General features: G+C 50.4%; 1 protein-coding gene across 13 annotated transcripts in view; it reads left to right on the forward strand.

Annotated features, from left to right (window-relative positions):
• SCRIB (scribble planar cell polarity protein) overlaps window positions 1-24,948 on the forward strand; it is a 399,297-nt gene that overhangs the window by 358,912 nt on the left and 15,437 nt on the right. For 9 of the 13 annotated variants that reach the window (XM_068238207.1, XM_068238205.1, XM_068238208.1 and 6 more), the window contains 5 exons: window positions 799-900; window positions 8,577-8,716; window positions 8,797-8,834; window positions 16,014-16,088; window positions 18,819-18,870. In XM_068238207.1, coding sequence (XP_068094308.1) covers window positions 799-900; window positions 8,577-8,716; window positions 8,797-8,834; window positions 16,014-16,088; window positions 18,819-18,870 — 407 coding nt within the window. Of the gene's footprint in view, window positions 1-798; window positions 901-8,576; window positions 8,717-8,796; window positions 8,835-16,013; window positions 16,089-18,818; window positions 18,871-20,058; window positions 20,107-24,948 lie in introns of all 13 variants that reach the window. The other 4 variants (XM_068238215.1, XM_068238212.1, XM_068238213.1 and 1 more) reach the window with 4 other exon arrangements.

Consider the following 24,948-nt stretch of genomic DNA (forward strand, 5'->3'; position numbering starts at 1 on the left):
GATGCCCCTAGTCTCCTGTTTCCTGCACTCTGTAGAAGATGATTGTAGTCTCCTGTTTCCTACTCTCTGTAGAAGATGCCCCTAGTCTCCTGTTTCCTGTACTCTGCAGAAGATGCCCCTAGTCCCCTGTTTCCTCCACTCTGTAGAAGATGCCCCTAGTCTCCTGTTTCCTGCACTCTGTAGAAGATGCCCCTAGTCTCCTGTTTCCTGCACTCAGTAGAAGATGTTGGTAGTTTCCTGTTTCCTGCACTCTGTCTGCTCTGCACTCTGTAGAAGATGCCCCTAGTCTCCCGTTTCCTGCACTCTGTAGAAGATGCCCCCAGTCTCCTGTTTCCTGCACTCTGTAGAAGATGCCCCTAGTCTCCTGTTTCCTGCACTCTGTAGAAGATGCCCCTAGTCTCCCGTTTCCTGCACTCTGTAGAAGATGCCCCTAGTCTCCCGTTTCCTGCACTCTGTAGAAGATGTTTGTTGTCTCCTGTTTCCTGCACTCTGTCTGCTCTGCACTCTGTAGAAGATGCCCCTAGTCTCCTGTTTCCTGCACTCTGGAGAAGATGTTGGTAGTTTCCTGTTTCCTGCACTCTGGCTGCTCTGCACTCTGTAGTAGATGTTCGTAGTTTCCCGTTTCCTGCACTCTGTAGAAGATGCCCCTAGTCTCCCGTTTCCTGCACTCTGTAAAAGATGTTTGTTGTCTCCTGTTTCCTGCACTCTGTAGAAAATGTTTGTAGTCTCCTGTTTCCTCATTCTGTCTCTTTCTCTCTCACTTGTTGTGGCTGTCTCTCTCCTTGTCTCTCTGGACAGCACTCTGGAGGACAGTATTAAACAGTATGAGCAGTCTCTGGCAAAGAAGCTATACCAGTCGCGGCAGAACAGGCCCCGAACCCCAGAAGACAGCGGCAGCAGGTGTGAGCTGGGCACTCCGTGACATTGGCTGCCTGCACTCTGCCCAGCTAGTAGCATGTGCCCGCCAGACACGTCAACAGATGTTATGTGTGATGGGGGGGGGGGCTGTGTGTCCACACATTGCATGTCACCAGACCGCACGCAGCTTTTCGGCATGTTCTGAGCTGCCGGGTCCGTGTATCACCGCTGAACACAGGTGTACCCCGTCTTGTCTCTCGTCACATTGTCTCTGCTTCAGGTGAACTCGGCCTGAAACTTTTTAATTTTGGAATTTTTGGGAAGGGTACAGCTCAGCTTTTATTGCAGTGCATTCTTTATATAGAGTTCACGAGGGGGGGGGGGGGGGGGGGGGGCAGGGGACAGCGGTCCGGGGACAGCCCATTGTCGCCACCCGTTTGGACTCATCACAGGAACATATTATATATAGTTTATAACTCCTCTCTCGCTCTTGGGCAAATTCTCTCCACTTCCTGTGTCTGGGACCTCCATTTTGCTCCATGTTTTTATTATACTTTCTCATAGTCTGCCGGACAGGAAATGGGTGGACCACAATAAAGAAACTTCATAGTGGGTGTGGCTCTTTCACTTACTACATTAAGGCGTTATGTGCTGCCGATTCCCCCCAATGGAAATCGGACAGAAAGAGAACCCAAAATAAGATTCATCCACACTACACAAAAGTCAAATGGTCTTTTTCCCCCCTTGGGATCCTCCGTTACCCTTCCTAATATCCAAAATTAAGATCAATACGTTTGTGGCTGAGTTCCTCTTCAGAGAGTCTATAAATAACAGGTTTTTTGGGGGGTTTTGTTGTTTTTTTTATGGTGGGTTTATATGGTGACCCTCAGAGTTCTGCTCCTCCTCTGTGTCCTTCTCATTCATCTCCTGACATGTCTACAGACATCCAGTCCAATACCAGCATTGAATTGGACATGAGCTGATTATGAAGCAGGACTTTGGTTGCTGGAACTATCAGTGGTGTAAGCAGAGCAGTCATTGTCACTGGTGGGGAATGTGTGGAGGGGATCCATGATGACGGCACTGATCTCATAAACTTTTAGCGAACGGAGACCAACTGATTCACCTACCAGAATTCAGTGGTGCAAAGAGATAAAACGATTGCAGCTCTCGTTTTGGTTTCTGACTGGAGGACCGATTGATTGCTGGACCGTTTGCAGTGATCAGTAGATACGCTGCACATGAGAGCAGATACTTGCCATTGTGTTGGATGAATATTGTGCAGATTGGACACACAATGGTGAAACCCACACAAGTGTGTGTTCTCCATGTCTGCTGCTCCAGGAAACCGGCCAGTTTCACTTACCTGGGGCTGCCCCCTGCAGACATCCTGTGCCCGTGCCGTCACTCACCAATCATCCGGTCCGCCACCGTGGCTCAGATTCATTTTCAGTGACCGGCCAGCCGCTGAGCCACTGTATGGCCTCGTGCATCCTCGATCACGCTCCCGTCCCTGTGGCAGTTCTGCGCAGTACATACAAGTAGTACGTGTACTGCACACGTGCAGGATGATCACAGGAATGGGAGGGCGATCGAGGATGCATGCTGAGCCACGATGGTGGACCGGATGATCGGTGAGTGCGACGCGTGTACAGGACGTCTGCAGGGGGCTCGGGGAAGCCCCAGGTAAGTAAAACCTTTTTTTTTTAATAGTCAGTTAAGGTTTACTTTAATCGGAAACAACAATGTCAGGTATTGATGCGACCGCCTCCTTCCACCCTGCCTGCTTTTCTTTATCATGGAGCCCTGCTCTTATTTGGTCAGCTCCCGGCAATGCTCGGTTCTTGTGATTGCAATCTGAGCTTTCCTGGCAATGTACGGTTCTTGTGATGGAGATCGAAGCGTTCCTGGCAATGCTCTGTCCTTGTAATGGAAATCTGAGTGTTCCTGGCAAAGCTCGGTTTTGGTGATGGCGATCTGAGCGATCCTGGCAAAGCTCTGTCCTTGTAATGGAAATCTGAGTGTTCCCGGCAATGCTCGGTTCTTGTGATGGAGAGCTGAGCGATCCTGGCAATGCTCTGTTCTTGTGATGGAAATCTGAGCGATCCTGGCAATGCTGTGTTCTTGTGATGGAAATCTGAGCGATCCTGGCAATGCTGTGTTCTTGTGATGGAAATCTGAACGATCCTGGCAAAGCTCTGTTCTTGTGATGGAGATCTGAGCGTTCCTGGCAATGCTCGGTTCTTGTGATGGAGATCTGAGCATTCATGGCAATGCTCGGTTCTTGTGATGGAGATCTCAGTGTTCCTGGCAATGCTCTGTTCTTGTGATGGAGATCTGAGCATTCCCGGCAATGCTCGGTTCTTATGATGGAGATCTGAGTGTTCCTGGCAATGCTCGGTTCTTGTGATGGAGATCTGAGTGTTCCTGGCAATGCTCGGTTCTTGTGATGGAGATCTGAGGGGCTTCCTGGCAATGCTCTGTTCTTGTGATGGAAAAGCTGAGTGTTCCTGGCAATGCTCGGTTTTTGTGATGGAGAGCTGAACGATCCTGGCAATGCTCGGTTCTTGTGATGGAGATCTGAGCGTTCCTGGTAATGCTCGGTTCTTGTGATGGAGATCTCAGTGTTCCTGGCAATGCTCTGTTCTTGTGATGGAGATCTGAGCATTACCGGCAATGCTCGGTTCTTATGATGGAGATCTGAGTGTTCCTGGCAATGCTCGGTTCTTATGATGGAGATCTGAGTGTTCCTGGCAATGCTCGGTTCTTGTGATGGAGATCTGAGTGTTCCTGGCAATGCTCGGTTCTTGTGATGGAGATCTGAGGGGCTTCCTGGCAATGCTCTGTTCTTGTGATGGAAAAGCTGAGTGTTCCTGGCAATGCTCGTTTTTTGTGATGGAGAGCTGAGCGATCCTGGCAATGCTCGGTTCTTGTGATGGAGATCTGAGCGTTCCTGGTAATGCTCGGTTGTTGTGATGGAGATCTGAGCGTTCCTGGCAAAGCTCTGTTCTTGTGATGGAAATCTGAGTGTTCCTGGCAATGCTCGGTTCTTGTGATTGAGATCTGAGCGTTCCTGGCAAAGCTCTGTTCTTGTGATGGAAATCTGAGTGTTCCTGGCAATGCTCGGTTCTTGTGATGGAGATCTGAGCGTTCCTGGCAAAGCTCTGTTCTTGTGATGGAAATCTCAGTGTTCCCGGCAATGCTCTGTTCTTGTGATGGAGATTTGAGCTTTCCTGGCAAAGCTCGGTTCTTGTGATGGAGATCTGAGCGTTCCTGGCAAAGCTCTGTTCTTGTGATGGAAATCTGAGTGTTCCTGGCAATGCTCAGTTCTTGTGATTGAGATCTGAGCGTTCCTGGCAAAGCTCTGTTCTTGTGATGGAGATCTGAGCATTCCCGGCAATGCTCTGTTCTTGTGATGGAGATCTGAGTGTTCCTGGCAATGCTCGGTTCTTGTGATGGAGATCTGAGTGTTCCTGGCAATGCTCGGTTCTTGTGATGGAGATCTGAGGGGCTTCCTGGCAATGCTCTGTTCTTGTGATGGAAAAGCTGAGTGTTCCTGGCAATGCTCGGTTTTTGTGATGGAGAGCTGAGCGATCCTGGCAATGCTCGGTTCTTGTGATGGAGATCTGAGCGTTCCTGGTAATGCTCGGTTCTTGTGATGGAGATCTCAGTGTTCCTGGCAATGCTCTGTTCTTGTGATGGAGATCTGAGCATTACCGGCAATGCTCGGTTCTTATGATGGAGATCTGAGTGTTCCTGGCAATGCTCGGTTCTTGTGATGGAGATCTGAGGGGCTTCCTGGCAATGCTCTGTTCTTGTGATGGAAAAGCTGAGTGTTCCTGGCAATGCTCGGTTTTTGTGATGGAGAGCTCAGCGATCCTGGCAATGCTCGGTTCTTGTGATGGAGATCTGAGCGTTCCTGGCAAAGCTCTGTTCTTGTGATGGAAATCTGAGTGTTCCTGGCAATGCTCGGTTCTTGTGATTGAGATCTGAGCGTTCCTGGCAAAGCTCTGTTCTTGTGATGGAAATCTGAGTGTTCCTGGCAATGCTCGGTTCTTGTGATGGAGATCTGAGCTTTCCTGGCAAAGCTCGGTTCTTGTGATGGAGATCTCCGTGTTCCTGGCAATGCTCGGTTCTTGTGATGGTGATCTGAGCGTTCCTGGCAATGCTTGGTTCTTGAGATGGAGATCTGAGCGTTACTGGCAATGTTCAGTTCTTGAGATGACAATCTGAGCGTTCCAGGCAATGCTCGGTTCTTGAGATGACAATCTGAGCATTCCTGGCAATGCTTGGTTCTTGAGATGACAATCTGAGCGTTCCTGGCAATGTTCGGTTCTTGAGATGACAATCTGAGCGTTCTTGGCAATGCTCGGTTCTTGAGATGACAATCTGAGCATTCCTGGCAATGTTCAGTTCTTGTGATGGAGATCTGAGCGTTCCTGGCAATGCTTGGTTCTTGTGATGGAGATCTGAGCATTCCTGGCAATGCTCGGTTCTTGTGATGGAGATCTGAGCGTTCCTGGCAATGCTCGGTTCTTGAGATGACAATCTGAGCGTTCCTGGCAATGCTCGGTTCTTGAGATGACAATCTGAGTGTTCCTGGCAATGTTTGGCTCTTGAGATGACAATCTGAGTGTTTTTGGCAATGTTCGGTTCTTGAGATGACAATCTGAGCGTTCCTGGCAATGCTTGGTTCTTGTGATGGAGATCTGAGCATTCCTGGCAATGCTCGGTTCTTGTGATGGAGAGCTGAGCGATCCTGGCAATGCTCGGTTCTTGTGATGGAGATCTGAGCGTTCCTGGCAATGTTCAGGTTCTAGTGATGGAGATCTGAGCGTTCCTGGCAATGCTCGGTTCTAGTGATGGAGATCTGAGCGTTCCTGGCAATGCTCGGTTCTTCTGATGGAGATCTGAGCGTTCCTGGCAATGCTCGGTTCTTGAGATGACAATCTGAGCGTTCCTGGCAATGCTCGGTTCTTGAGATGACAATTTGAGCGTTCCTGGCAATGCTTGGTTCTTGTGATGGAGATCTGAGTGTTCCTGGCAATGTTCAAGTTGTTGTGATGGAAATCTGAGTGTTCCTGGCAATGTTCGGGAGATCTGAGCGTTCCTGGCAATGTTCGGTTCTTGAGATGACAATCTGAGTGTTCCTGGCAATGCTTGGTTCTTGAGATGACAATCTGAGCGATCCTGGCAATGTTCGGTTCTTGTGATTTAGATCTGAGTGTTCCTGGCAATGCTCGGTTCTTGTGATGAAGATCTGAGCGTTCCTGGCAATGCTCTGTTCTTGTGATGGAGAGCTGAGCGATCCTGGCAATGTTCGGTTCTTGTGATGGAGATCTGAGTGTTCCTGGCAATGCTCGGTTCTTGAGATGACAATCTGAGCATTCCTGGCAATGTTCAGTTCTTGTGATGGAGATCTGAGCGTTCCTGGCAATGCTTGGTTCTTGTGATGGAGATCTGAGCGTTCCTGGCAATGCTCGGTTCTTGTGATGGAGATCTGAGCGTTCCTGGCAATGCTCGGTTCTTGAGATGACAATCTGAGCGTTCCTGGCAATGCTCGGTTCTTGAGATGACAATCTGAGTGTTCCTGGCAATGTTTGGCTCTTGAGATGACAATCTGAGTGTTTTTGGCAATGTTCGGTTCTTGAGATGACAATCTGAGCGTTCCTGGCAATGCTTGGTTCTTGTGATGGAGATCTGAGCATTCCTGGCAATGCTCGGTTCTTGTGATGGAGAGCTGAGCGATCCTGGCAATGCTCGGTTCTTGTGATGGAGATCTGAGCGTTCCTGGCAATTTTCAGGTTCTAGTGATGGAGATCTGAGCGTTCCTGGCAATGCTCGGTTCTAGTGATGGAGATCTGAGCGTTCCTGGCAATGCTCGGTTCTTCTGATGGAGATCTGAGCGTTCCTGGCAATGCTCGGTTCTTGAGATGACAATCTGAGCGTTCCTGGCAATGCTCGGTTCTTGAGATGACAATTTGAGCGTTCCTGGCAATGCTTGGTTCTTGTGATGGAGATCTGAGTGTTCCTGGCAATGTTCAAGTTCTTGTGATGGAAATCTGAGTGTTCCTGGCAATGTTCGGTTCTTGTGATGGAGATCTGAGCGTTCCTGGCAATGTTCGGTTCTTGAGATGACAATCTGAGTGTTCCTGGCAATGCTTGGTTCTTGAGATGACAATCTGAGCGATCCTGGCAATGTTCGGTTCTTGTGATTTAGATCTGAGTGTTCCTGGCAATGCTCGGTTCTTGTGATGAAGATCTGAGCGTTCCTGGCAATGCTCTGTTCTTGTGATGGAGAGCTGAGCGATCCTGGCAATGTTCGGTTCTTGTGATGGAGATCTGAGTGTTCCTGGCAATGCTCGGTTCTTGAGATGACAATCTGAGCGTTTCTGGCAATGCTCGGTTCTTGAGATGAAGATCTGAGCGTTCCTGGCAATGCTCGGTTCTTGTGATGACAATCCGAAGCATTGCAGACTGTACTGAAATCCATGTGCTCTTGTTCAGTGGTTGTAGTTCAGGAATCTGGTTATCATACCTCTGCAGCAGATTATTAAACATGTCGGGTGGGATGCGTTGCATGCGTTTTGGTTTTGCATGCTGGTGTGTGACCTCAAAGCCTTTCTCTGCAAGTGTCCTGACTTTTCTATTATTTGTTTTTCTCTGGACCCCATCTTCTCCTCTCTCATAAATTGTCAATGAACGTCTCCAGAAGTCCTTCAGTTCTTAATGGTTGGGTGATTCTATGTTTAGTAGATCAGTAGTACGTTGTGTTACATTCCCCTGCTGGACTCCTGGTATGGGTTGGTTGAGCACCGGCCTTGTACCTTTTTGTCTGCCGCAGTCAGTTATCAATGTAACCCAAAATTTTGATCTATTTGGATTCCCGTTATCATGAGAGCAATGAGTTTGTTGGCCGTGATGATTGCTTGTAGTTACTACAGCCAACATGTTGCCCAGAAGTCTCTCTGTGACAGACCTCCATATTTCATGCACTGAGCTTGCATGTACTGTTAGGAGAGCAGCAGACTGCCCACCGAGGGTCGGAACAAGGCAATCTACCAGACAATTCTACTAGTGCTACTTGTTACTTGCTTGTGTTATGATTGCTGGGGTGGAGGCCCACCTGTTCAGACACCACACCAGAATGATCACAACAGATTGTTTTGGCCATCAGAAGGTGTATGGATGTCCAGGACTTCTTGAGATATCTGCATGGATGTTTCCGACTGTTAGTGCAGAGATACAGCAGCCTATTGTGAACACCATGATCTGATTATCATTATGGGAAACAAAAAGATGTTGATATACTAAGTCCAGCCAATCAGGATGCATGTTGTTAAGTAAAGGAGGAACCCGGACAGATACAGGAGACCTCCCACTTTACCAAGCCATGCTGGTGGTGTTGGTCAGACATGATTGATGTATAACCCAGCTGTATCTGTACCGAGGCCTAATCCTAATTCTCTGAGTTGTGATCTTTCTGGGTGGGGAGGAGGGATTTAGACATCTTTGTATTCCAAAGTCTTCTCATCAATTGTATTACACCAAAAGAGTTTGTTTTACGTAGAGAGAGCTTGGAAAATGGAATTGGCTTTCACCATCCCAAGTTCCTCCTCCACAGTCTGTTCCTCACCTGTCATTGGCTGCCCCGTCACACGCCACGTCCACCATTCCCCATCCCCATGTGTTGTGTGACTGATTTCCTCTTTTGGCAGAATGAAGTCTTTGGAGCAGGACGCATTGAAGGCGCAGGTAGTAATCGCTCGTTCCAAGGAAGGACGGAAACGAAGCACGCTGGAGCAGTTGGCTGAATCGCCTTCCCCTGTGCCTACCCCATCTCCTACTCCTCTGGAGGGTAAGGTAGAAGTTCTAGTGAGGCCAGAGAAGTGCATGATGGGAGAGTATACATTAATATGACCTCTTCTCTATTCACAGATTACAGTCCTCGTCTTCTGACCTCTCCTGGGAGACTGGTGAGTATGAAGTCCTCCTTGGGCCGGCCATTTTGTGTTCCTCAACTGTCCACCTTGATCCTGCCAACCCCAAATCACCATTATTGTATCTTCACTTCCCTGCTGACCTCTGTGTCTCCCTAACACCACGAATGCTCTGCTGGCCACCTCATCTGTAGGGTAGAAACTTAGTGGAACCTCTTACATAGCAGTGGCTGGGAAGCGTGAAAAATGGCGAGATGGATATCTGGGTCTTGAGAATCGCTGGCTTCATAGGTCACTGAGCTGAACAAACCAGACAGCCAAATGGCTTTTAGGTGAATACAAAGTAGCTGCTACCTACCACATATACTTGTCTGCAAGTCCAAGTATTTTAGTTACATTTTAATTAAGCACATGGGGGAAGGGTTTACGTCTAGTTGGGTTCTCCTCTGTTTAATATCAAGTGACGTGGTTAGTCTATGTGCGTCCACGGGATACTGGGGAGCAAGTATGGACACCCCCTATTCTGTACACCACTTTCCAGGGATACTTCCATCTTGTCAGCCAGCCGGGGGGAAGCCAGACCTGATATTGAGGGTGAGGAATAGCCAGACCTGATATTGGGGGAGGGGAATAGCCAGACCTGATATTAGGGGAGGGGAATAGCCAGACCTGATATTGGGGGAGGGGAATAGCCAGACCTGATATTAGGGGAGGGGAATAGCCAGACCTGATATTGGGGGGAAGGGAATAGCCAGACCTGATATTGGGGGAGGGGAATAGCCAGACCTGAAATTGGGGGGAAGGGAATAGCCAGACCTGATATTGGGGGAGGGGAATAGCCAGACCTGATATTAGGGGAGGGGAATAGCCAGACCTGATATTGGGGGGAAGGGAATAGCCAGACCAGATATTGGGGGAGGGGACTAGCCAGACCAGATATTGGGGGAGGGGACTAGCTAGACCTGATATTGGGGGAGGGGAATAGCCAGACCTGATATTGGGGGAGGGGGAGGAGGTCATGCTTATTAGGGGGATAAATGGTTATAGTCACTTTCTGTGTTGATGAATATTAGATTTGACTCACATTTGTGTGTGTGTGTGGTGAGTGGCTGCCTCAGACGGGAGCAGTGGGTGGGTGAAACATGTCAGTGTGTGGTTCCTGGTCATTGTCCTGGAGCCCTTGCTGTGGTATGATTGTCACACCATGGAGGAGGTTACTTGTGATGTCACTGCGGTCCAAGGTTGGCCGAGTCACTTTCCTGTCTATGGATTCTCCATCTCATTTCCCAGCATGCTCAGTGTCCATCACACAGCTGTCCATCTTTTCTCATACTATCTGTGATACTGTGCTGACTGTCTTACTAAAGAGGTGATGGGATAGCCTGTGTTACCGTCTATACTATGTCCTGTACCCCCTCCTTCTAATCCCTCCTCCTCTCTCTCCTCCTAATCCCTCCTCCTCTCCCTCCTCCTAATCCCTCCTCCTCTCTCTCTCCTCCTAATCCCTCCTCCTCTCTCTCTCCTCCTAGTCCCTCCTCCTCTCTCTCTCCTCCTAGTCCCTCCTCCTCTCTCTCTCCTCCTAGTCCCTCCTCCTCTCTCTCTCCTCCTAATCCCTCCTCCTCTCTCTCCTCCTAATCCCTCCTCCTCTCTCTCCTCCTAATCCCTCCTCCTCTCCCTCCTCCTAATCCCTCCTCCTCTCTCTCTCCTCCTAGTCTCTCTCTCCTCCTAGTCCCTCCTCTCTCTCCTCCTAGTCCCTCCTCCTCTCTCTCCTCCTAGTCCCTCCTCCTCTCTCTCCTCCTAGTCCCTCTCCCTCCTCCTCTCTCTCCTCCTAGTCCCTCCTCCTCTCCCTCCTCCTGTCCCTCCCCCTCTCTCTCCTCCTAGTCCCTCCTCATCTCTCTCCTCCTAGTCCCTCCTCCTCTCTCTCCTCCTAGTCCCTCCTCCTCTCTCTCCTCCTAGTCCCTCCTCCTAGTCCCTCCTCCTCTCTCTCCTCCTAGTCCCTCCTCCACTCTCTCCTCCTAGTCCCTCCTCCTAGTCCCTCCCCCTCTCTCCTCTTAGTCCCTCCCCCTCTCCATAGTCTTTTCTTTGTAGTTGAATTTGATGAAATGTCCTTTGAACACCTCAATGTAGATGTTCTCTGTTGAGGTCATGTGACTGCCGCTGACCTGCATGGATTGTATATTTGTGGCTCCGCTGAGCTGCAGTGCAGCTGTCCCAGAACATGTGGAGGGTCTAGTGGCTGGCCCTCTTCTATAGGGGTAAATAGAGTGGGGTTAGTGGGCAGCGGGGGCCTGAGAGGGTTCTCAGAAGGTCAGGGCACCAGCGATGGTGCTCTGTGCATGGCAATTTATGGGCGTGGCCTAATAACAAGGCCCTAGCAGGGGGTGTAGCTAGAAATCAGTGCCCTCCCCCTTTCCCTCAGAAATGGTGGGACAAAGTCTGAGAAAAGATTAGGCTCTATCATACAAGCAGTAATAGTCCCAAGACGCATGGAAAGGTACACTTTATTGTAGGACTTACAGTGAGGTAAAGAAGTATTACAATCCCATTTTTCCTCAGCAGGATTTGATTTGTTTGTTTTTCGAGCGGCATAAATTTGCATACAAGATTTGCATAATAATTCATCAACTCCAATTGACAATCCCTACTAAGCACTTGTTGGCAATCAGAGGCCATTGTGCCGTCCCCTTGTCACTAAGCTGCTTGCCGATGGTCTTCTTGTCCCGGACATCATCGCACAGCTCTGTGGTGTTACCCATGGTGGCTAGACTGGAATGTGACTGATTCTGTGGCAGGTGTGTTATATACAGGTCCTGTATGAGGATCTCTCCCTTATAGGCGGCTCCTAGTCTCAGCTCCTTACCTGTATGCAATGAAGACACCGCGGAGCCGGACATCATCGGACAGCTCTGTGGTGTTACCCATGGTGGCTAGACTGGAATGTGACTGATTCTGTGGCAGGTGTGTTATATACAGGTCCTGTATTAGGATCTCTCCCTTATAGGCGGCTCCTAGTCTCAGCTCCTTACCTGTATGCAATGAAGGCACCGCAGAGCCGGACATCATCGGACAGCTCTGTGGTGTTACCCATGGTGGCTAGACTGGAATGTGACTGATTCTGTGGCTCTGTGGCAGGTGTGTTATATACAGGTCCTGTATGAGGATCTCTCCCTTATAGGCGGCTCCTAGTCTCAGCTCCTTACCTGTATGCAATGAAGACACCGCGGAGCCGGACATCATCGGACACCCATGGTGGCTAGACTGGAATGTGACTGATTCTGTGGCAGGTGTGTTATATACAGGTCCTGTATGAGGATCTCTCCCTTATAGGCGGCTCCTAATCTCAGCTCCTTACCTGTATGCAATGAAGGCACCGCAGAGCCGGACATCATCGGACAGCTCCGTGGTGTTACCCATGGTGGCTAGACTGGAATGTGACTGATTCTGTGGCAGGTGTGTTATATACAGGTCCTGTATGAGGATCTCTCCCTTATAGGCGGCTCCTAATCTCAGCTCCTTACCTGTATGCAATGAAGACACCGCGGAGCCGGACATCATCGGACAGCTCTGTGGTGTTACCCATGGTGGCTAGACTGGAATGTGACTGATTCTGTGGCAGGTGTGTTATATACAGGTCCTGTATTAGGATCTCTCCCTTATAGGCGGCTCCTAGTCTCAGCTCCTTACCTGTATGCAATGAAGACACCGCGGAGCCGGACATCATCGCACAGCTCTGTGGTGTTACCCATGGTGGCTAGACTGGAATGTGATTCTATGGACAGTGTGTTATATACAGGTCCTGTATGAGGATCTCTCCCTTATAGGCGGCTCCTAATCTCAGCTCCTTACCTGTATGCAATGAAGGCACCGCAGAGCCGGACATCATCGGACAGCTCTGTGGTGTTACCCATGGTGGCTAGACTGGAATGTGACTGATTCTGTGGCAGGTGTGTTATATACAGGTCCTGTATGAGGATCTCTCCCTTATAGGCGGCTCCTAATCTCAGCTCCTTACCTGTATGCAATGAAGGCACCGCGGAGCCTGACATCATCGCACAGCTCTGTGGTGTTACCCATGGTGGCTAGACTGGAATGTGACTGATTCTGTGGCAGGTGTGTTATATACAGGTCCTGTATGAGGATCTCTCCCTTATAGGCGGCTCCTAGTCTCAGCTCCTTACCTGTATGCAATGAAGACACCGCGGTGCCGGACATCATCGCACAGCTCCGTGGTGTTGGCCATGGTGGCTAGACTGGAATGTGACTGATTCTGTGGCAGGTGTGTTATATACAGGTCCTGTATTAGGATCTCTCCCTTATAGGCGGCTCCTAGTCTCAGCTCCTTACCTGTATGCAATGAAGGCACCGCAGAGCCGGACATCATCGGACAGCTCTGTGGTGTTACCCATGGTGGCTAGACTGGAATGTGACTGATTCTGTGGCAGGTGTGTTATATACAGGTCCTGTATGAGGATCTCTCCCTTATAGGCTGCTCCTAGTCTCAGCTCCTTACCTGTATGCAATGAAGGCACCGCGGAGCCGGACATCATCGCACAGCTCTGTGGTGTTACCCATGGTGGCTAGACTGGAATGTGACTGATTCTGTGGCAGGTGTGTTATATACAGGTCCTGTATTAGGATCTCTCCCTTATAGGCGGCTCCTAGTCTCAGCTCCTTACCTGTATGCAATGACGGCACCGCGGAGCCGGACATCATCGGACAGCTCTGTGGTGTTACCCATGGTGGCTAGACTGGAATGTGATTCTATGGACAGTGTGTTATATACAGGTCCTGTATGAGGATCTCTCCCTTATAGGCGGCTCCTAGTCTCAGCTCCTTACCTGTATGCAATGAAGGACATCTTCCTGGTTTATAGGGGATCGAATACTTATTTCACTCATTACAATGTGTCTGCCAGGGTAACAGTAGCTATTCATCTAGCGATGATGGGCAGATTAGACCAATCGAATCTGATTATAGAGATCTGTCAGCTGCCCATACACCGCATGGCCATTCCCCATCAATCTCAGGAATGAAATCTCTCGATAATCGGGCAAGGCTGCCATATTTATTTCCTGGTAAACAATACCAGTTGCCTGGCAGTCCCCCTGATCTCTCTGGCTGCAGTAGTGTCTGAATCACACACCTGAAACAAGCATGCAGCTAACCCAGTCACTCTTCAGTCACCTGATCTGCTGCATGCTGGTTCAGGGGCTACAGCTAAACATATAAGAGGCAGAGGATTAGCAGGATAACCAAGCAACTTGTATTCCTTAAAGGGAAATAAATATGTCAGCCTGGATACCGCTGTCACTTCAGGTTCCCCCAGGGGTCAGATATACCGTGTGTGGACAAGCAAGGCACCAGCATGTCCTCCATTGTTCCATTGCTTGACCTGCTCTCTCGCTCATCACTCTTCTTCTCGCCTTGCCTGTATCTCTGTCTCCTTCCTGCTCTGACCTGCCTACATCAGCTGGCTGCCCGCCGTGACCGTTGCTTTCTCCCTTCCCCCCCCCCCCCCCCTTTATGACCATTGCTGGCTGCTCCCCTGTGACCGTTGCTGGCTGCCCCCCTGTGACCGTTGCTGGCTGCTCCCCTGTGACCGTTGCTGGCTGCCCCCCTGTGACCGTTGCTGGCTGCTCCCCTGTGACCGTTGCTGGCTGCTCCCCTGTGACCATTGCTGGCTGCTCCCCTGTGACCGTTACTGGCTGCTCCTCTGTGACCGTTACTGGCTGCTCCCCTGTGACCATTGCTGGCTGCTCCCCTGTGACCGTTGCTGGCTGCTCCCCTGTGACCGTTGCTGGCTGCTCCCCTGTGACCGTTGCTGGCTGCTCCCCTGTGACCGTTACTGGCTGCTCCCCTGTGACCATTGCTGGCTGCTCCCCTGTGACCGTTGCTGGCTGCTCCCCTGTGACCATTGCTGGCTGCTCCCCTGTGACCATTGCTGGCTGCTCCCCCATGACCGTTGCTGGCTGCTCCCCTGTGACTGTTGCTGGCTGCTCCTCTGTGACCGTTACTGGCTGCTCCCCTGTTACCGTTACTGGCTGCTCCCCTGTGACCATTGCTGGCTGCTCCCCTGTGACCATTGCTGGCTGCTCCCCCATGACCGTTGCTGGCTGCTCCCCTGTGACTGTTGCTGGCTGCCCCGCCATGACCGTTGCTTTTTCCTCCCCCCCCATGACCGCTGCTGGCTGCCCCCCTGTGACCATTGGCGGCTGCTCCCCTGTGACCATTGCTGGCTGCTCCCCCATGACCGTTGCTGGCTGCTCCCCTGTGACTGTTGCTGGCTGCCCCGCCATGACCGTTGCTTCCCCCCCCCCCCCCCCCCCCCATGACCGCTGCTGACTGCCCTAATGTGACCATTGCTGGCTGCTCCCCCATGACCGTTGCTGGCTGCTCCCCTGTGACTGTTGCTGGCTGCCCCGCCATGACCGTTGCTTTTTCCTCCCCCCCCCCAATGACCGCTGCTGGCTGCCCCCCTGTGACCATTGCTGGCTGCTCCCCTGTGACCGTTGCTGGCTGCTCCCCTGTGACCGTTGCTGGCTGCTCCCCTGTGACCGTTGCTGGCTGCTCCCCTGTGACCGTTGCTGGCTGCTCCCCTGTGACCGTTGCTGGCTGCTGCTCCCCTGTGACCGTTGCTGGCTGCTCCCCTGTGACCGTTGCTGGCTGCTCCCCTGTGACCGTTGCTGGCTGCTCCCCTGTGACCGTTGCTGGCTGCTCCCCTGTGACCGTTGCCGGCTGCTCCCCTGTGACCGTTGCCGGCTGCTCCCCTGTGACCGTTGCCGGCTGCCCCCCTGTGTGACCGTTGCCGGCTGCCCCCCTGTGTGACCGTTGCCGGCTGCCCCGCCGTGACCGTTGCCGGCTGCCCCGCCGTGACAGTTGCCGGCTGCCCCGCCGTGACAGTTGCCGGCTGCCCCGCCGTGACCGTTGCCGGCTGCCCCGCCGTGACCGTTGCCGGCTGCCCCGCCGTGACCGTTGCCGGCTGCACCCACCCCCGCGCCTCCCCCTCCCCCCGCCCCCGTGACCGTTGCCGGCTGCACCCCCCCCGTGACCGTTGCCGGCTGCCCCCCCGTGACCGTTGCCGGCTGCCCCCCCCCGTGACCGTTGCTCATTGAGCCCCCCCCCCCCTTCAGTGGCTGTTGCTCATTGCCCTGCCCGTGACCTTTGCTTGTTGCCCTGCTGTCTATCGCCACTCTTACCCCATGCTCTGCTTTCCAGTCTCATACAGACAAGAAGTTTGACTACAGAGAATTTGCTGCTATTCCATCTTCCAAACCCGTGTATGACATTCAGGTACAGTGTGCATGCGTCACATGACATCCAGGTACAGTGTGCATGCGTCACATGCTGGGACTGACGGCCGGTCCCTGCATCCTGTCTGGTGACCAGAGGGGGCACGGGTGATTGGTGGTGGTGTGGGGGAGGGGTTTGTGGTTGTCAGTGTTTGGTTTGTGGTCTGTGGGGTACAGAGGGTCTCTACTTCCTGTGTGATGTCACCCGGGTTCTGCAAGAGAAGGAAATGATTCAATACTCAGACGCCATGTCCACTAGTAATCTACTATGCTGGGATGTATATCTGACTAGAGTCTGCCCTCACCCAGCCACCCAAAATCCGCTCTCACCATCTGCCCTTTGAGTACAGATGCTCCGCCCCTGAGGAGCAGCTGCCTACATAGAGCTGCTGCTCCCTGGTCTCTGCAGTGGAACAGTTTGGGACTTTTAAACCTCTAAAATGTTTTACTGTACCATTATACTTTAGTTAACCTAAGTAGTGTGTAAAGAGCTTCGTTCTGAGACATTTCCCTCCACTATTCCCGGATCACATTACAGCAATTCCGTCCTAGATTTTGCTTACAAGCCTAGGATTGGGTGCAGCAAGCATGTGACATGGGTGTCTGCGTCTCCACCCTGGGTTGTCCTGGTTACAAGCCTAGGATTGGGTGCAGCAAGCATGTGACATGGTTGTCTGTGTCTCCGCCCTGGGTTGTCCTGGTTACAAGCCTAGGATTGGGTGCAGCAAGCATGTGACATGGTTGTCTGTGTCTCCGCCCTGGGTTGTCCTGGTTACAAGCCTAGGATTGGGTGCAGCAAGCATGTGACATGGGTGTCTGTGTCTCCGCCCTGGGTTGTCCTGGTTACAAGCCAAGGATTGGGTGCAGCAAGCATGTGACATGGTTGTCTGTGTCTCCGCCCTCGGTTATCCTGGTTACAAGCCTAGGATTGGGTGCAGAAAGCATGTGACATGGGTGTCTGCGTCTCCGCCCTGGGTTGTCCTGGTTACAAGCCTAGGATTGGGTGCAGCAAGCATGTGACATGGTTCTCTGCGTCTCCGCCCTGGGTTGTCCTGGTTACAAGCCTAGGATTGGGTGCAGCAAGCATGTGACATGGTTCTCTGCGTCTCCGCCCTGGGTTGTCCTGGTTACAAGCCTAGGATTGGGTGCAGAAAGCATGTGACATGGTTGTCTGTGTCTCCTCCCTCGGGTTGTCCTGGTTACAAGCCTAGGATTGGGTGCAGCAAGCATGTGACATGGTTGTCTGTGTCTCCGCCCTGGGTTGTCCTGGTTACAAGCCTAGGATTGGGTGCAGCAAGCATGTGACATGGTTCTCTGCGTCTCCGCCCTGGGTTGTCCTGGTTACAAGCCTAGAATTGGGTGCAGCAAGCATGTGACATGGTTCTCTGCGTCTCCGCCCTCGGGTTGTCCTGGTTACAAGCCTAGGATTGGGTGCAGAAAGCATGTGACATGGTTGTCTGTGTCTCCGCCCTGGGTTGTCCTGGTTACAAGCCTAGGATTGGGTGCAGCAAGCATGTGACATGGTTCTCTGCGTCTCCACCCTGGGTTGTCCTGGTTACAAGCCTAGGATTGGGTGCAGCAAGCATGTGACATGGTTCTCTGCGTCTCCGCCCTGGGTTGTCCTGGTTACAAGCCTAGGATTGGGTGCAGAAAGCATGTGACATGGGTGTCTGTGTCTCCACCCTGGGTTGTCCTGGTTACAAGCCTAGGATTGGGTGCAGCAAGCATGTGACATGGGTGTCTGCGTCTCCACCCTGGGTTGTCCTGGTTACAAGCCTAGGATTGGGTGCAGCAAGCATGTGACATGGTTCTCTGCGTCTCCGCCCTGGGTTGTCCTGGTTACAAGCCTAGGATTGGGTGCAGCAAGCATGTGACATGGGTGTCTGCGTCTCCACACTGGGTTGTCCTGGTTACAAGCCTAGGATTGAGTGCAGAAAGCATGTGACATGGTTCTCTGCGTCTCCACCCTGGGTTGTCCTGGTTACAAGCCTAGGATTGGGTGCAGAAAGCATGTGACATGGGTGTCTGTGTCTCCTCCCTCGGGTTGTCCTGGTTACAAGCCTAGGATTGGGTGCAGCAAGCATGTGACATGGGTGTCTGTGTCTCCTCCCTCGGGTTGTCCTGGTTACAAGCCTAGGATTGGGTGCAGCAAGCATGGGACATGGGTGTCTGTGTCTCCTTCCTCGGGTTGTCCTGGTTACAAGCCTAGGATTGGGTGCAGCAAGCATGTGACATGGTTGTCTGTGTCTCCGCCCTGGGTTGTCCTGGTTACAAGCCTAGGATTGGGTGCAGCAAGCATGTGACATGGTTGTCTGTGTCTTCGCCCTGGGTTGTCCTAGTTACAAGCCTAGGATTGGGTGCAGCAAGCATGTGACATGGTTGTCTGTGTCTCCGCCCTGGGTTGTCCTGGTTACAAGCCTAGGATTGGGTGCAGAAAGCATGTGACATGGTTGTCTGTGTCTCCGCCCTGGGTTGTCCTGGTTACAAGCCTAGGATTGGGTGCATAAAGCATGTGACATGGTTGTCTGTGTCTCCGCCCCTGGGTTGTCCTGGTTACAAGCCTAGGATTGGGTGCAGAAAGCATGTGACATGGGTGTTTGTGTCTCCGCCCTGCTTGTCCTCACAGAATCTTCTGCTTGGTGTTTTGTGCCCAGGAAGTGTACATCTTGCATGCACTGTATGTTATGTGACTGTATTCCTCATGTAACACACGTGTGTTTTCCACCTCTAGTCTCCGGATGCAGCACAAGGCCTGAAGTACACAGAAGATGGGCGATCATCAGGTGAGGCTCCTATTACTGAGGCTAATTGTCCTCCATCTTGTGTCATCACTGCTGAGGTGGGACATGGTTATATCTGAGCACAGACTTCACATCTGTTCATTCATTTACTACAATATTTTACAACAATATCATTTGAATGTCACAAAATGTGAAAAAGTAGCATCTGTAGCTGTGCACCTCCCCCTGAACTCTACCCCTGCCAATCAGGTACACGGTTCATACAGTGGGGGACCTCCCTCTGGAGACACCACCCAGCACCTCCCCACCTGGTGATCTGAACTCCGCCCCTGCTAATCAGTTACACAGTTCATACAGTGGGGGAGACCTCCCTGTGGAGACACCAACCAGCCCCTCCCCTGCCTGGTGATCTGAACCTCATCCCGCCAATTAATGACACAGTGGGGGGACCTCCCTGTGGAGACACCACCCAGCCCCTCCCCATCTGGTCATCTGAACTCCACCCCCGCCAATCAATCACACATTCCATATAGTAGGGAGGACCTCCCTCTGGAAACACCATCCCCTGCCTGGCGATCTGAACTCTGCCCCCGCCAATTAATGACTTTTCTTCAGCCGTGGCAGCAGGGTCATGTGACCAAATCCTCCTTCTGTAGCCATGGCAGCAGGGTCATGTGACCGAATCCTCCTTCTGTAGCCATGGCAGCAGGGTCATGTGACCAGATCCCTCTGCTGTAGCCATGGCAGCAGGGTCATGTGACCAGATCCCTCTGCTGTAGCCATGGCAGCAGGGTCATGTGACCAGATCCCTCTGCTGTAGCCATGGCAGCAGGGTCATGTGACCAGATCCCTCTGCTGTAGCCATGGCAACAGGGTCATGTGACCGGATCCCTCTGCTGTAGCCATGGCAGCAGGGTCATGTGACTGGATCCTCCTGGTGTAGCCATGGCAGCAGGGTCATGTGACAAGATCCCTCTGCTGTAGCCATGGCAGCACGGTCATGTGACCGAATCCTCCTGCTGTAGCCATAGCAGCAGGGTCATGTGACCGGATCCTCCTGCTGTAGCCATGGCAGCAGGGTCATGTGACCGGATCCTCCTGCTGTAGCCATGGCAGCAGGGTCATGTGGGCCTTGTCCCCGGTATAAGAGAAATCTTCATGGGTTCTGCTGTGTAACCTGCTCTGTTCTGAGTCCGATTCTTGTGTCATCTAATAATCTATTTGCTCTAGACTGACCTCCCGCTGTCCTCTCCTCATCTTGGCAGCACTGCATTCTGGGTAGGCGCACCGTACTTTGCCGCTTGCTGTGTTTTAGGCATGGTGTGAATTGAGTGAACACTAACATAGGAACTGTAAGACCCAATGAGTTGTGTGTGCGGTTCCGGCGTGGGACTCACTGTGCTCCATAATTCAGTGCCCAGACCTCACCCAATGAGTTGTGTATGTGGTTCAGGCGTGGGATAACCACTCACTGTGCTCCATAATTCAGTGCCCAGACCTCACCCAATGAGTTGTGTATGTGGTTCAGGCGTGGGATAACCACTCACTGTGCTCCATAATTCAGTGCCCAGACCTCACCCAATGAGCTGTGTGTGCGGTTCAGGCGTGGGATAACCACTCACTGTGCTCCATAATTCAGTGCCCAGACCTCACCCAATGAGTTGTGTGTGTGGTTCAGGCGTGGGATAACCACTCACTGTGCTTCATAATTCAGTGCCCAGACCTCACCCAATGAGCTGTGTGTGCGGTTCAGGCGTGGGATAACCACTCACTGTGCTCCATAATTCAGTGCCCAGACCTCACCCAATGAGCTGTGTGTACGGTTCAGGCGTGGGATAACCACTCACTGTGCTCCATAATTCAGTGCCCAGACCTCACCCAATGAGTTGTGTGTGCGGTTCAGGCGTGGGATAACCACTCACTGTGCTCCATAATTCAGTGCCCAGACCTCACCCAATGAGCTGTGTGTGTGGTTCAGGCGTGGGATAACCACTCACTGTGCTCCATAATTCAGTGCCCAGACCTCACATTCTGCTCACCAATATAATGATTACAGTACTTCTATCTTCTGCGGAAAACCATGTGATACTTTCCCGGGGCATCCTCTAGCCCCGTGAGCAACACTGCGTCCCTCGCCGCTCTCTGTCTATCGGCTCAGTCGTGTCAGTCGGCTCTCCCCTCTGCCAGATTACCGGGACTGATACCAGGCAAACGGAGGCACTCGGGAGGATGGCCACTTCAATAGCACAAAGCTTTCTCAGCTTCCACAGCAATATCCTATTACCAAAATAAACAACAAGTGTCAGCGCCAAGGCAGAAGGCGACCGCAGCCGAGAAGGACAATGTCCAAAAGTCCACACAAGCAATGAATATATAAAGTCAGCGCAGGTCTATAGTAATACAGCTTTCATCATTTTTTGGTATACAGGATCTTCGAACAAAAGGGTAAAGAAGCAAGGCTTACCAGATTCCAACAACCCACATTATAAGCAGGCATGGTCGGAATAGCCGATTTCCGTTTCCGGCACAATTCCGCATTCCGACATATAGCAATTCCGTTACCGTTCCATTCCGACGGTATACCGGGACAGTTCCGCGGAATTCCGATTTATACGGAATTCCGTCGGAAAAATTTTAAAATCTCTCTCTCTCTCTCTCTCTCTCTCTCTCTCTCTCTCTCCTCCTCAATTCGATAGAAAAAGTAGCATGATTAAGGATTTGTACTTTTTGAAAAGCATGCTTATATACCATAGCTGGGATTTGAACCCAGAACCTAGTGTGTAGTAGGTATCTGTCTTACCCTCTAGACCATGACCCACACTACATGCTAAAGCTGGCGGTAGAATAAACCATACTTCCATTATGATCAATTCGATAGAAAAAGTAGCATGATTAAGGATTTGTACTTTTTGAAAAGCATGCTTATATACCATAGCTGGGATTTGAACCCAGAACCTAGTGTGTAGTAGGTATCTGTCTTACCCTCTAGACCATGACCCACACTACATGCTAAAGCTGGCGGTAGAATAAACCATACTTCCATTATGATCAATTCGATAGAAAAAGTAGCATGATTAAGGATTTGTACTTTTTGAAAAGCATGCTTATATACCATAGCTGGGATTTGAACCCAGAACCTAGTGTGTAGTAGGTATCTGTCTTACCCTCTAGACCATGACCCACACTACATGCTAAAGCTGGCGGTAGAATAAACCATACTTCCATTATGATCAATTCGATAGAAAAAGTAGCATGATTAAGGATTTGTACTTTTTGAAAAGCATGCTTATATACCATAGCTGGGATTTGAACCCAGAACCTAGTGTGTAGTAGGTATCTGTCTTACCCTCTAGACCATGACCCACACTACATGCTAAAGCTGGCGGTAGAATAAACCATACTTCCATTATGATCAATTCGATAGAAAAAGTAGCATGATTAAGGATTTGTACTTTTTGAAAAGCATGCTTATATACCATAGCTGGGATTTGAACCCAGAACCTAGTGTGTAGTAGGTATCTGTCTTACCCTCTAGACCATGACCCACACTACATGCTAAAGCTGGCGGTAGAATAAACCATACTTCCATTATGATCAATTCGATAGAAAAAGTAGCATGATTAAGGATTTGTACTTTTTGAAAAGCATGCTTATATACCATAGCTGGGATTTGAACCCAGAACCTAGTGTGTAGTAGGTATCTGTCTTACCCTCTAGACCATGACCCACACTACATGCTAAAGCTGGCGGTAGCATAAACCATACTTCCATTATGATCAATTCGATAGAAAATGTAGCATGATTAAGGATTTGTACTTTTTGAAAAGCATGCTTATATACCATAGCTGGGATTTGAACCCAGGACCTAGTGTGTAGTAGGTATCTGTCTTAACCTCAAGACCATGACCCACACTACATGCTAAAGCTGGCGGTAGCATAAACCATACTTCCATTATGATCAATTCGATAGAAAAAGTAGCATGATTAAGGATTTGTACTTTTTGAAAAGCATGCTTATATACCATAGCTGGGATTTGAACCCAGGACCTAGTGTGTAGTAGGTATCTGTCTTACCCTCTAGACCATGACCCACACTACATGCTAAAGCTGGCGGTAGAATAAACCATACTTCCATTATGATCAATTCGATAGAAAAAGTAGCATGATTAAGGATTTGTACTTTTTGAAAAGCATGCTTATATACCATAGCTGGGATTTGAACCCAGAACCTAGTGTGTAGTAGGTATCTGTCTTACCCTCTAGACCATGACCCACACTACATGCTAAAGCTGGCGGTAGAATAAACCATACTTCCATTATGATCAATTCGATAGAAAAAGTAGCATGATTAAGGATTTTTACTTTTTGAAAAGCATGCTTATATACCATAGCTGGGATTTGAACCCAGGACCTAGTGTGTAGTAGGTATCTGTCTTACCCTCTAGACCATGACCCACACTACATGCTAAAGCTGGCGGTAGAATAAACCATACTTCCATTATGATCAATTCGATAGAAAAAGTAGCATGATTAAGGATTTTTACTTTTTGAAAAGCATGCTTATATACCATAGCTGGGATTTGAACCCAGGACCTAGTGTGTAGTAGGTATCTGTCTTACCCTCTAGACCATGAACCACACTGCATGGTAGTAGGTATCTGTCTTACCCACTAGTAAGGCTGAGGCTGGAGAGGCTGCAGCCTCAGGGCGCAGTGTAGGAGGGGGTGCACAATTCATTCAGCTGTCATTCCCAATTGTGTTTGAAGCAGAAAGAAATAAGAAAAGGTGATACATGGCAGCGACTGCAAGCCAGATAAGTAGAGATTAAGGTGTTGGGGGTGGGGGGGTGGGGTGGGGGCCCTGGGGCACCTCTTAGTGTAATAGCAATCAGTGTGTGACAGCTGGGGTGGGAGGGATGGGGGGGGCGCACTTTGCTGTCTCAGCCTTGGGTGCTGAAGGACCTTTTCCCACCTCTGACCACACTACATGCTAAAGCCTGGCCCTGAGTGTGGTTGATGGTCTAGAGCAGTGGTCCTCAAACTAAGGCCCGCGGGCCGAATGTGGCCCCCTAAGGCTTTCTTACCGGCCCCCCACACAGAAAATGTATTGCTTATAAATGCAGTCAGCTACATCTTTAAATATTGGTGGTCCACATATGGAATAGCAGTGCAGCACCCCCCATCCACATGGAAGCCAGAAAGCAGAAATTTTGCTGGTTTCCAATCCAATTCCACATCAGGTGACACTGCTGTCCAATTGGCTTGCAGATTGTCACCTGGGTATGCTTCACTGTCTGGTCCGCAAAGACTTCTACATCATTTTATGTTTACTCCGGCCCACCAGCGGTCTGAAGTATGTTGACCCGGCCCTCAACCCAAAATGTTTGGGGACCCCTGGTCTAGAGGGTAAGACAGATACCTACTACACACTAGGTCCTGGGTTCAAATCCCAGCTATGGTATATAAGCATGCTTTTCAAAAAGTACAAATCCTTAATCATGCTACTTTTTCTATCGAATTGATCATAATGGAAGTATGGTTTATGCTACCGCCAGCTTTAGCATGTAGTGTGGGTCATGGTCTAGAGGGTAAGACAGATACCTACTACACACTAGGTTCTGGGTTCAAATCCCAGCTATGGTATATAAGCATGCTTTTCAAAAAGTACAAATCCTTAATCATGCTACTTTTTCTATCGAATTGATCATAATGGAAGTATGGTTTATTCTACCGCCAGCTTTAGCATGTAGTGTGGGTCATGGTCTAGAGGGTAAGACAGATACCTACTACACACTAGGTTCTGGGTTCAAATCCCAGCTATGGTATATAAGCATGCTTTTCAAAAAGTACAAATCCTTAATCATGCTACTTTTTCTATCGAATTGATCATAATGGAAGTATGGTTTATTCTACCGCCAGCTTTAGCATGTAGTGTGGGTCATGGTCTAGAGGGTAAGACAGATACCTACTACACACTAGGTTCTGGGTTCAAATCCCAGCTATGGTATATAAGCATGCTTTTCAAAAAGTACAAATCCTTAATCATGCTACTTTTTCTATCGAATTGATCATAATGGAAGTATGGTTTATTCTACCGCCAGCTTTAGCATGTAGTGTGGGT

Source organism: Hyperolius riggenbachi, chromosome 5 (assembly GCF_040937935.1).
Source record: "Hyperolius riggenbachi isolate aHypRig1 chromosome 5, aHypRig1.pri, whole genome shotgun sequence".
Classification (NCBI taxonomy): Eukaryota; Metazoa; Chordata; class Amphibia; order Anura; family Hyperoliidae; genus Hyperolius; species Hyperolius riggenbachi.